Raw genomic sequence first — 12,963 nt, forward strand, 5'->3', positions numbered from 1 at the left:
GTTTAAAATAAGCAAGAATTTTTAATAAAACATGATGTGAGCTTAATGGGAACAGGGGTGTGCTTAAAGGGTACACAAATGTACCCATTAAGCACAGCCAGACTTTTTGCATGTAATGATGTATATCTTAATGAAAATGCTTTTGTCATTTAAAATGAAATTAAATATTTAGGTCTGTCACGATTCGTCGATTTTATTCGACTATTCGATTTTTTTAAATCCTCGCCTTCATTTTGCTCGCATCGACTAACCGGCAAAATACCGGAAGTGGCGCATTTCACGGACGAGAATAAATAAAACACATTATTAGACTGTTTTCCAAGGTCTCATGATATATTAAACCTGCTTAAAAATTATAATTAAGCGTAAATCACAAACGTTATGATTTAATTAAACAATTATGTGATGCAGTTATAGGCGTGTAGGTTAAGTACATGCGTCACACAGCGGCTCCGTTCACAGGAACGGTTATCATTTACCTGTGTGGAGCGGCTCAAACTCCATCTCTGCATGTTGTTGTGAGTTTGGGTTTATTATAACATTCATCTGGGAACGCAACATGCGCCATTTCTTCAGATTTGTAAGGTAAATCATTGTTAAATCCACGCAAACACAGGAGAATACATCATTATCTCGCGGTTTCAAAATAAAAGCTCAAACCCTCACTCTGTGTTTACATGTTTTGATGTCCACATATTCATTTAATTACAGTGACTATAGCATTCTGTCCTAAAGAAATGTCCAAATATTAAAGATTAAGTGGACATTTGAATGAAATGGTGCTTGGTCAATAACAATCAAAACAAGGATTAGATCGCACAGTAATGTGTAAAAACAATCGTCAGGTCGTTGGCGCCCCCTGCAGGCCTTTGTTGTAATGCGTAATGTACATTAACGCTTTTGTTTATAATACATTATGTATTTTAACAATTTTGTTCAATAAAACCATATGATTTCTTACTTTTGATACTTTATTTGAACTAATTATTATTGCCTCATTGCTATTATATATGTATTTTAAGTAAATTTAAAGGCGATTGTTCACTAACATCTATTTTTATTACCACAAAAAATTAATTATAATTATAGGGCACTATGAAATCCGTTTTATTTCCAAATTCATTTTTTTCCATACCCCGTTTTAATGGTGAAATTTATTTTAACAATTTTGTTCAATAAAACCATATGATTTCTTACTTTTGATACTTTATTTGAACTTATTATTATTGCCTCATTGTTATTATATATGTATTTTAATTAATTTTAAAGGCTGTTGTTCACTTACATCTATTTTTATTACCACAAAAAATTAATTATAATTATAGGGCACTATGAAATCCGTTTTATTTCCAAATTCATTTTTTTCCATACTCCGTTTTAATGGTGAAATTACATTTTATTAATCAAAAAGTCTGTCTAATTAATTGAGTTTTACAGTTTTATCTTTACCAAATTCTGTTTCCATTATTTTCCATTATTTTCCATTAAATTGTAATAATCAAAAGCATCTCCAATTAATTTATTTTATTTTTTAGTTTTTTTTTAGTTTTTTTTTTTCAGAAATACTGCACATTTACATTTTTCTCCTAAATAAATTCTGGTAAATAATATTTCTGGTAAATACTCCTTTAAAAAGTGTTTTTTGATTATAATTGTATTATTAGTAGACCAGAACACGTGGATATGTTGTCGTTCTTACACTATAATACTGAACTTTGATTTCAGTGATTTGGACTATATAGTTGGAAATATAGTTCAATAAAATATTCTTAAGTAAAATTGTAGATTTTTTGGTGGGGAATTAACCGTTTAGATTAATCGATAAATTAGTCGATAGATTAATCGAAATAAAAATAGTCATCAGTGGCAGCCCTAGGTGCCTTTCCAAAAATTCATGAGGAAAAATCTGAATATTTTAATATACTAAATTTTCTTTTGTTTGTTTTTCCTAAACTGGGGTTCTTGAGTCGATGAGAAGCTATAATGAACTAAATCATAAAAATAAAGTCATTTTAAAATATAACAATCACAATAAAACATTATTTTGACCATTAACCAACATCAGAGAAACGTGAACATGCAACTGTATTGATAAACAGTGTATTTATGCGCTATGGTGTTTTTATTAGTATTTTAAATTAGCTTTTATTTTTAATTATAGTTTCTTTTTTAGTAATTTGGTTTTTAGGATTAATTTTTTATTTCAGTATACCCGTGAACACACAAATGTGTGGTTAAATGTGTGTCTTATTTTAGTATTATTTATATGCTATTGCTTTTATTTATATTTTGAATTAGGTTTTATTTTAATTTTAATTATAGTTAATTTTTTAGTAATTTTGTTGTGTGTTTTTTGGCCTTTTTTTTAATATTATTTAGGTTTAATTTTCATTTCAGTTTCCGTTTTATTTACCTGTTTGTCATGTGACCATTAACCAACATCAGAGACCCATGAACATGCGAATGTGTTGTTAAACAGTGTTATTTTTGTATTATTTACATACTATAATAATTCTATTAGTATTTTGAATTCATGTTTTTCATATTTTCCATTTTAATTTTAAATCTTATTTTAGTATTATTTATATACTATTGCTTTTATTTATATTTTGAATTAGGTTTTATTTTAATTTTAATTATAGTTAATTTTTTAGTAATTTTGCTGTGTGTTTTTTGGCCTTTTTTTTAATAAATTTTTTTTAAATATTATTTAGGTTTAATTTTCATTTCAGTTTCCGTTTTATTTACCTGTTTGTCATGTGACCATTAACCAACATCAGAGACCCATGAACATGCGAATGTGTTGTTAAACAGTGTTATTTTTGTATTATTTACATACTATAATAATTCTATTAGTATTTTGAATTCATGTTTTTCATATTTTCCATTTTAATTTTAAAAAAATTATATATTTTTTGCAATTTTTTTATGTGCTTGTCATTTTTTCTTTAATATTAATTTATTTTTTATTTTAGTTTCAGTTTTTATTTATTTACCTGTTTGTCATGTGATCATTAACCAACATTAGAGACCCATGAACATGTGAATGTGTTGTTAAATAGTGTTATTTTAGTATTATTGAATTAATGTTTTTCATATTTTCCATTTTAATAAAAAAAAAATATATATTTTTTTTTTTGCAATTCTTTATGTGCTTGTCATTTTTTCTTTAATATTATTAAAAAAAAAAATTTTTCTGTTTTTATTTCCAGTTACATCCCTAATTTTCATTTATTTTATGCTTTTAACATTTATATTTCATTTTATTTTCAACATAAAAGCTGGTAATAGTTTTAGTTAACAATAATAACCCTGTTGTGAAATATTATCTTAAAATCTCAGGGACACTTCAAGAAAATATTTTATTTCAAAAAGGTTCGGCTGACAAAAAAGTTTGGGAATCCCTCGGTTGCGCCAGCCCCGACGGCTGAAATAAAGATTTGTCTTGAGATGACATTGGAAACATCACTATTGCAACTCTACAAGCAAGGCAGCTGTTAACAGGAAGCAGAGCTTGTGAAAATAGCGACACTTTAAGGAAGTCCACAAGGCCTGAGGAGACACAAATGACTTCTGCTCTTTATAAAGCAGACAGTGCTGACGTGATTCATCTCTCTCCTGCCCTCTGCGCTGGATACAATTAGACAAGGTGCATTGCATTTAGTTTACCAGACATGCAAGAGCTGTAGCGTTGGACATCATTATCTGAAGTTCTTATCTGATTTGAGGGGAATGAGTTCAGCAAGTAAAAGACTTCAATTTCAGTCTGTTACTCACACCAAGGCTTCAGACGACTGGAAACTGACTACTGTTGTGATGTTGATTTGCATGTTTACTAGGGTTGGGTTTTGACACAAATTTCACGATTCGATTCGATTCTCATTCACAAGCTTGCGATTCGATTCGATTCGATATCGATTACTTTGGATATATATCACAGGTACAGTACGTCAAATTTTCTCAAGGAAAAAAAATCTCTCAACTAATGCTGTAAAATATACATGAGTACTACATTACTATAATATTGAAGGTTACAATTAACTGATTTGTTAAAATTACACTTAATGAAGTTTTTAAAATAATAAAGTTACAATTACATAATATTTCTACTTCAATTCGTTTTTTTTTATATAAACACAATGAAACTTGATGGATTTATTCAAACAAATTAAGCATTGAAGAACAGTAAAATTTATAATGAATATGTTATATGGTGCATATATTTAGCAAAATGCCCCTCTCTACAGTTTATTTTTCTATCTGACTAATGAGTTTATGGTCACCGAATATGTTTTTCTGAGGTAAATGTGATGTTATGTGACATGCAGTTGAAACACTGATTGATCAGTTACATGAGACTGTATTTTTTAACACTGTGTGATGTTCATTCATGTTTATTTTGGTGCTATAACTAGTAGTAAAGAGGAAGAGATGATCAGTTCATGTGAGGCTACAGCGATCTGTCACCTCACATTTAAACCACATTTATTGTTTGAATTTGGTGATAAAATTGGCAGAATTTGGAAACTGAGACTTTGTTTCATATTAAAAGTAACAAAGCATAAAGCTTATTGCGATTATTAGAGGGCAGGTGCGCTACAAATAAAGTTTAGTGATGTTCACGAAAATCTCTCAACTAATGCTGTAAAATATACATGAGTACTACATTACCATAATATTGAAGGTTACAATTAACTGATTTGTTAAAATTACACTTAATGAAGTTTTTAAAATAATAAAGTTACAATTACATAATATTTCTACTTCAATTCGTTTTTTTTTATATAAACACAATGAAACTTGATGGATTTATTCAAACAAATTAAGCATTGAAGAACAGTAAAATTTATAATGAATATGTTATATGGTGCATATATTTAGCAAAATGCCCCAGAAATAAATCACATGTTTATTTTAGATCTGTGTGGCAGCAGCAATATACAGTAAATAAATCAATAAATGCACTGCTCTGTTGTCTCCTCTGAGGCTGGGACTCTAAACAGTGTTCTGTGCTCGTCTGTGCAGCCAAACACAGAACAGTTAGCATGCTTCGCTCAAACTTTCGCCATGGCATTAGAGCTGGTACACCGTTGTTGCCTGTGAAATCAAAATGACGGTGCCTTGAGTGGAAGTTTACAGATTAAGGGGCAGTAATATTATAATGAGATCCCTTTGCCACGTCACCAAGGGAGCGAAATCAGACGCACTCGTTTTTTCAGACGCTTGCAGAAAAAGGCTTACCTAAACAAAGTTACTGGGTTAATCTTTTTCACGTTTGCTTGGTTGGTAGATGCACCGGAGACATGATTATAGTACTTAAAACCTGGAAAAGTCAGATTTTCATGATATGTCACCTTTAAGAATCGATATCGTTCCGTAAAAATGAGAATCGATTAATATCGAGATATCGATATTTTTTACCCAGCCCTAATGTTTACTATCTCAAACATCATTCAAAGCATCTCAGCTTGTCAACAGTCCTTCTTAAATTTGTGCACCTCCTATATCTGATCACATTTCACGAAGCGAGTGCACATGAAGTCTAAAAGTGGAATATCAAAAGCCTCACTATAATACCACATCACCACAATTCTGCATGAGGTGAGCAGCAGCAGCATCATGAGAAAAGTGCTCAGTAGGCGTCTGGCCTTCTCTCTGGAAGAAAGAAACACTTCTAAGGGAAGGTGGAGGGGTGAAGCCCAGCGGACGTGTGTAATCTCAAACTGAAGGCTGCTAAGAAAACATCGGTTCCTCTTCCTTCCTCTCTTTCACCATAGAAACCCAGTGAACAAATTGCCATTCCTGAACAAGACTCAAGAGGAGCCTGAAGACTTCCTGCCAGTTACATCTGACATGCTACTTAATGCTAGTTTTAATTTATGTAACACACGGCCTTGAGTGTCTTATTCCTTCTACAAAAACAGACACAGAAATATGTTCAAATAACAAAACAATGAACACAACAGTGAATAAACAGCTCAATTAACTAACAAACAATTCTTCTGACAAGAAATAGAGTAAACTCTCAGTGTTCATGGTTCATTTTTAATATTTAAAGAATATTTGAAACTTTTATTTAAATATTAAATACTGTAAATATTGTTTATAATAAATTATGTTTACTATTTAATTTTTATTTAAATCTTACCATTTTTTATTGCAATTTGAGTAAATATTGCACACAATAAATTATTTTACACAATATTCACTGATATTACAATCAAAAGTATTATAATTATTTTTTATTTATTTAAATATTTCCAATTGCAATTTAAGTAAATATTGTGGACAAATACATTTTTTACACCATATTTATTACCAATATTACAGCCAAAAGTATTAGTACATTTTTTTATTTTATTTAAATATTAAATATTTCAATATATTCATTTGCAATTTGAGTAAATATTGTGTACATATAAATTATTTTACACAATATTTAGCAATATTACAATAATCTTTATTATATAATAATATTTTTTATTTAAATATCCAAATTTATTTGCAATGTGAGTTAATATTGTGTACAAAAATATTTTACACAATATTTACTAATATTTCAAAAATATTGTATCTACTTTTTATTTTCTGACTAAATATTATATACAATCATTGTTTACACAATGTTTACTTATAAAAAGTATTATCTTTCATTTGAATTGTCTATTCATTTATTTACTTAAATTTTTAATTGCAAATATTGTGTACAATAAATTCTCTTTACATTTACAACATTTATTAAAAGTATTATATTTAATTTTTATTTAAATATTAAATAATTAAATATTTTAATTGCAATTTGAGTAAATACTGTCTGCAATGAAATACTTATATTACGATCAAAAGTATTTGAAAACAGAAAGTGCATAACATTCAACTTAACAACTGGCCTATCATTATTTGGGCCAACAGACTTCATTTACAAAACACACAAAAACCAACCACCCAAAGCTATTTTATCAACTCAAAATGATTTCTAAAAATCCCTTTTCGAACCAAATCAACCCTACCTTCTCCCAGCACCATGGCCTTTAGTTTCTCCACAGCCTCTGCGAAGCGGGCGACGTCTCGCAGCAGCGAGGGAATGTCCTCCACCTCGATGACCGATGTTTCCGCAGACTCCGCCGCATGTCCGTAGGTGAGAGCCGCCCGCACGTAGCCCTTATGGAAGCCCCAGGTCCCTGACGTCTGGAAGGCGAAGCCGGCGGCGCTGGCATGACGGCTGAGACCCGAGGGCTGCTTCAGCGTGCCGACAGGTGAACTGCACACTGCTAGCTTGGAGTGGGAGGACGGTGTTCCCGGGCAGGATAAGGGACCCGAATCAGGAGGAGCCAGCGTGCAGGGGCCATCGATAGTGTCATTGGAAGAGTATTCCTGAAGGATGGACAACTGGGTTTAACACGGGATGGAAAGAGAGGGATGGAGCATGAATGACGGCTGATTATTATAGAGATGAATATTATGAACAGGGTTAATGCTACATGTGAAATAGTGTTATGAAGATGGTGGTCAAAGTGCAAAGGTGATTGAAAGAGTGTCTAGTTTAAGACAGATCTACAAATACAGTCTGATTTATTTGTTTATTATTTAACGCGGTGAAATCAGCAGCAAAGGCTATTTAATGACAAACATAGAGTATCAGAAATTCAGATCATTATAATAACAAAAAAACTAAAAAAAATAAGTGTTATTTTAGTATCCTCAAGATGCTATTATAGTTTTTATTAATATTCTGGATAGGTTTTAAAATTGAATTAATGCTATATATTTAATTAATAAAATTTTAATATTTCATTTTAATGGTTTTAATGTGTTTTTGTCATTTTTTATAGTTTGCCAATATAGCTTTTATTAATTTTATTTTAGATTTAATTTTAGTACATCATTAAACTAAATTAATCTACCTGAAATCGTTTTTTTTTTTATATTTTATTTAAATGATATTTTTCATGGTTTTAGTTTTAATCAACTACAAAACCCCCAGCAATAAATATATAAATTATACAAAAAAAGCTCTTACAGTTTCATATCTAGTCTGATCACACTCTTAAAAAAATAAAGGTTCTTCAACAGTTCTTAGGTTCAGGAGTGAACCCTTTTATTTATTTCTTCGATGAAATACAAAAGTAAATGTTTAGCACAATGTTCACACTGATCTTTAAACTGAGTCATTATTCACTGACAATCAGAGTGAGCATTATTCAGAATTACTACTTTTGTTCTGCACAGAAGATATAATAAATGCATAAATTATGCAGGTTTGAAGGTGAGAAAATGACTGAATTAATTCTTTACTGCACCTTAAAGGGATAGTCCACCCAAAAATGAGCGTTGTGTCAACTAACTCACCCCAAGTTGTTACAAACATGTTACGAACATACAATTAGATTTGAATCATTTAAAAAATGTCTCTGTGTAGGTCAATGGGGTCCAATATCTTCTTTTGTGGAGGTTTGAACTGAGTGAATGATGATAGAATTTTTATTTTTGTGTATCTCTTTAAGTTCTCTTGTTATCAAGAACCATTTTGACTGAGTTCAACCATATGGTTTCTGTGGAGATTCAAGAAAGTAATTACAGGTTCTTTAGATCAGTGAATTGCATCATGTTTTAACAGAAAAAGTGAAGCCCTTCTGGGTTCAATTCTATTCTATTCTTGTTTCCATCTGGAACTGCTGCTTGTTCTGATATGACTCTTGCATGACTTCCTCTCTGTTCATTTCTGGTATAATTGTTTGCGAAACAAAGAGCAAGACGTACTTCTTAAGTGTTCTTCGCCAGGCACTGTTCAGTAGTGACAGTTTTACAGCAATGTTGATCAACGATATGCAACATTAAACAATTACACTTCAATAGCAATTCGCGAACTGAGCCGAATCTTTTAAATGATTCAGTCGAACCGCCTCGCAGTCCTAAACCGCTCGACTGTTGTGATCCGGTTCACTGAAATGAATCATCCGAACAAACCAATTCGTTACAATGAATCGTTCTTCCCACACATGTCCAAAATCTACAAAGAAAAGAGTACTTTTACTCTATTAAACATATTTTTTTTGTGAAGTACTTGATGAAAGCAATAGGATGAATGTGAACCCATTTGTTAACCGTTTAAAATAAAGCAAATGTTGTAAACGCGTACGTTTTTTGGGAGATTGAACATGTTTTCTCTTTTAAACACGTTTACTGTAGTAGAATCTAACTCTAAAACAAACTAAACTTTTTTTTTTTACTTTCCTCAGAAGTACTGTTGGTCTTACCCAAGGGTTTTGCGCAGAGTTGCTCTTTTTGGAGGCTGAAGGTGTTTTATTCGTCGGCTCCTTCTTCTTTCGAGAAAACATGTTCACGCCGTTTGCTCTAGTTCAAAAATCGCACCGCAAAACTTCAGGAATGAGACAAATAGTTGTGAAAATGTCTCATCAGGCTCTTCTGCGACTGACAGTTACTTCCCCATCATGACAGTTCAGTTACTGCGCGTGCGCTCTTCCTGCTGCAAAATGACCAGAACATCACCTGACAGTCAGCAACATGACAGCTATTGAAATTCAGATGTGACTCGAGCACAGGTGTGATGCCTCTAACATGATTAGTCAATCTAAGACTTTTTATTAATTGAAATAAAATGTGCATTAATTAAATTAATAAAAAATCATTACAAATGTGCATGTGATATGTAAATATATGTAAATAGACAAATATAGACCGTTTACAGTGATGAGATGGTAATACAGAAGCAGAATGTTTAGCATATTCATATATTCTATGGTATTACCATGGTACTCCAATGCCAAGTTTATGCTGCAAGGGTGGCACAGAAGCGCTTCTGAAGTGGCATTTAGGTGTCTTTACACAGACTGTTTAATTATAACTGCATACTTCGATATTAGGGGTTAAGCAGGAAAACTTTAGTTTGGCTTTTATGCAGCATTGTGTTTCTACACTGAATTTTAGCAGGCACAGAGCAGCCTTAACTCGACATGTTCATATTCTAAGGTATTTCTTGGTTAATGCCTCACCTATTAGTTTTACCCTGTAAAAACACTCATGCCAAATTTACACCACAAAGGTAACACAGAAACACTTCAGGTGTCTGCAGTATTAACGTGGCATTTCCTATGCCAAATTTACACTACAAAGGTGGCACAGAAGCGCTTCTGAAGTGGCATTTACGTGTCTTTACACAGACTGTTTAATGTTGCTCAGAGCTGGCATAAATGCTTTACACAGCAATTATAACGGCATACTTCGATATTAGGGGTTAAGCAGGAAAACTTTAGTCTGGCTTTTATGCAGCATTGTGTTTCTACACTGAATTTTTAGCAGGCAGAGCAGCCTTAACTCGGCATGTTCATATTCTAAGGTATTATCATGATATTTCTTGGTTAATACCTCACCTATTCCCCTGAAAAAACACCTATGCCAAATTTACACCACAAAGGTGGCATAGAAGCGCTTCTGAAGTGGCATTTAGGTGTCTGTGTTTAATTACAACTGTATACTTTGATACTACAAGCTGAGCAAGAATACTTAATTCTGAATTTTATGCAGCATTGTGTTTCTACACTGAATTTTTTTTTAGCAGGCACAGAGCAGCCTTAACTCGACATGTTCATATTCTAAGGTATTAACATGATATTTCTTGGCTAGCACCTCACCTATTGCCCTGAAAAAACACCTATGCCAAATTTACACTACAAAGGTGGCACAGAAGCGCTTCTGAAGTGGCATTTAAGTGTCTTTACACAGACTGTTTAATGCTGCTCAGAGGTGGCATAAATGCATTTACACAACAATTAGAACTGCATATACTTTGATACTGGGGGCTGAACAGGAAAATTTAGTCTGGCTTTTATGCAGCATTGCATCATTACACTTTATTTTGAGCAGGCACAGAGCAGCCTTAACTCGGCATGTTCATATTCTAAGGAATTATCATGATATTTCTTGGTTAATGCCTCACCTATTCCCCTGAAAAAAAAAAAACACCTAAGCCAAATTTACACCACAAAGGTGGCATAGAAGCGCTTCTGAAGTGGCATTTAGGTGTCTTTACACAGACGGTTTAATGTTGCTCAGAGGTGGCATAAATGCATTTACACAGCAATTAGAACTGCATACTTTGATACTAGGGGCTGAGCAGGAATACTTTAGTCTGGCTTTTACACAGCATTGGACCTTTACACTTTATTTTGAGCAGGCACAGAGCAGCCTTAATTCAGTTGTGTTAAGATGCTTCTAGAAATAAAACTGACTGACACAGACAAGAATTTGAACAAACTCTTAAAATTTTATTGTTTGTTAAAAATTATATTGCAGTACAATATATTCCTTCTGTTAAATGTAGAAAACGTCCAGAATGAGTCAAAAGGCACATTTGTTTACACTATTTACAGATCCATCTAAACTCATAAATATTGGGATAAAACAAAGAAGCTCAAAGTAAAAGTGCTGAACAGAATTCTAACTGGAAACATTAATAATATAACAATAATAATATCAACAACAACAATACATACAATCAGTAGCAGTTTTAATAAATGTTTTGTTTTTATTATTAAAGTGTTCACTTGTGATTTCTTTGTACTCGGGCAGCAGATGAAACACGGTGGGTAAAACACATCTGCAAGGTTTTTACACACAAAAATGTTTAAACTAGTAACTGGAGCCAATCACAGTCTCATGGGAACTGGATTGTTTTTGATCATATTACCAATCCAGTTTTGAAACTGCTTGCATCAAAAAAAAAAAAACCCATATCAAAAGCAGAGAACTTGTAGTAATACTCGAGGTTTATTCCTAAATTCGCATTTTCTCTCATATACTTCAAGTCTAGAATATGGTAGCCAGGCCTGTAAAATACAGTAGTCAGTATCATGCGTCTTTATCTGCGACGCTGCATTATTTCCCTCGACTCTTCCTGAGATTTAGCACGACTGTACGGAGCCTGCAAAAACTGCACAGAAAACTTTGGTGCAATGGGAATCTAGATGCCCGACCCAAAACAGAAAACTGAAATTTCGAGTAAAGGAATAAGTAACACGTAGATGCTGGAGAGCAGCGCAGGGCAGTGCAGTTCGATTTGGTGGCAGGTTGCAGGCTTTGATTCTGTGTTTTGGGAGCAGGAGAAATCAAACTCTGACAAGGCATTGGAAAAGTGTTTCAACTTCTACATGTCATTATAACAAAGTCTACCTCTACTAATAATGTCCCTTGGATATAAATAGCAACAATAATAATAGTATTAATAACAATAATAATAATAATACGAACAGCAATAGCAAAGACGCCAATACATTTGCTTCCATTCCAACTACACGAGAATACAAGACCAAAGGAAAAAAACATTGACCTCATACAAATAAACAAATAGACAAATCCGTTTCTTTCTCTTAACAAATATAACATTCTTTGAACACGAAGTTCGAACTTCGAAATTAAAAAATATCACTTCTGAACAGATATAAAGAGAATCGCGAGTTGTTCGTGGGGCAGTATTTGATTTTTATAATATTCGTTTGGTTTTTATTGCTAAGTCTCACTCTCGCTCGATAGAAAGCCATCTCGACGTGAGGTCCAGTGGTTCAGCGCACGTTTACAAATAAGTCTGCTAATAAATAATTTGGTAATCGATTCCCAAAGCTCACGACGATCCATCCGCAATGTATTATATTTTATAAAACAATTATTTGTTTGGACAGTGATGAGTCTATATGATACCTGAGAAAGTATTCTGCAGAAAGCGATCTGCTCATGAGCGCCACCATCACTGTATCGTGAACGAATCTGTCCCTGTGTTCAGATGTAGAAAGAAAACGAGGAATTCACAGGGTTAAGGGGTCAAACAGCAGTTTCAGAATCATGCGATCGGGTCCGTACGCCCCTATGAAAAAGCACAGAACTCTGGGTAGAGGAGACTGACACCAGAGGAAATAAATAATATAACACTACTCTGTCTAGAAATATATA

The 12,963-nt window shown here is 32.7% G+C and overlaps 1 protein-coding gene across 3 annotated transcripts in view; it reads right to left on the bottom strand.

Moving 5' to 3' along the window:
- LOC107660383 (minor histocompatibility protein HA-1-like) overlaps positions 1-9,477 on the bottom strand; it is a 32,694-nt gene extending 23,217 nt beyond the window's left edge. For 2 of the 3 annotated variants that reach the window (XM_016449659.1, XM_016449658.1), the window contains exons 1-2: positions 9,258-9,477; positions 7,011-7,389 (exon numbers count right to left, since the gene is read on the bottom strand). In XM_016449659.1, the coding sequence (XP_016305145.1) occupies positions 7,011-7,389; positions 9,258-9,338 (460 nt within the window). In that variant the 5' untranslated portion in view covers positions 9,339-9,477. The remainder of the gene's footprint in view (positions 1-7,010; positions 7,390-9,257) is intronic. The other variant, XM_016449661.1, reaches the window with a different exon arrangement.
- Between the last annotated feature and the right edge of the window lie 3,486 nt (positions 9,478-12,963).

Source organism: Sinocyclocheilus anshuiensis, unplaced genomic scaffold (genome assembly GCF_001515605.1).
Source record: "Sinocyclocheilus anshuiensis isolate Anshui unplaced genomic scaffold, SAMN03320099.WGS_v1.1 scaffold1433, whole genome shotgun sequence".
NCBI classification, from domain to species: Eukaryota; Metazoa; Chordata; class Actinopteri; order Cypriniformes; family Cyprinidae; genus Sinocyclocheilus; species Sinocyclocheilus anshuiensis.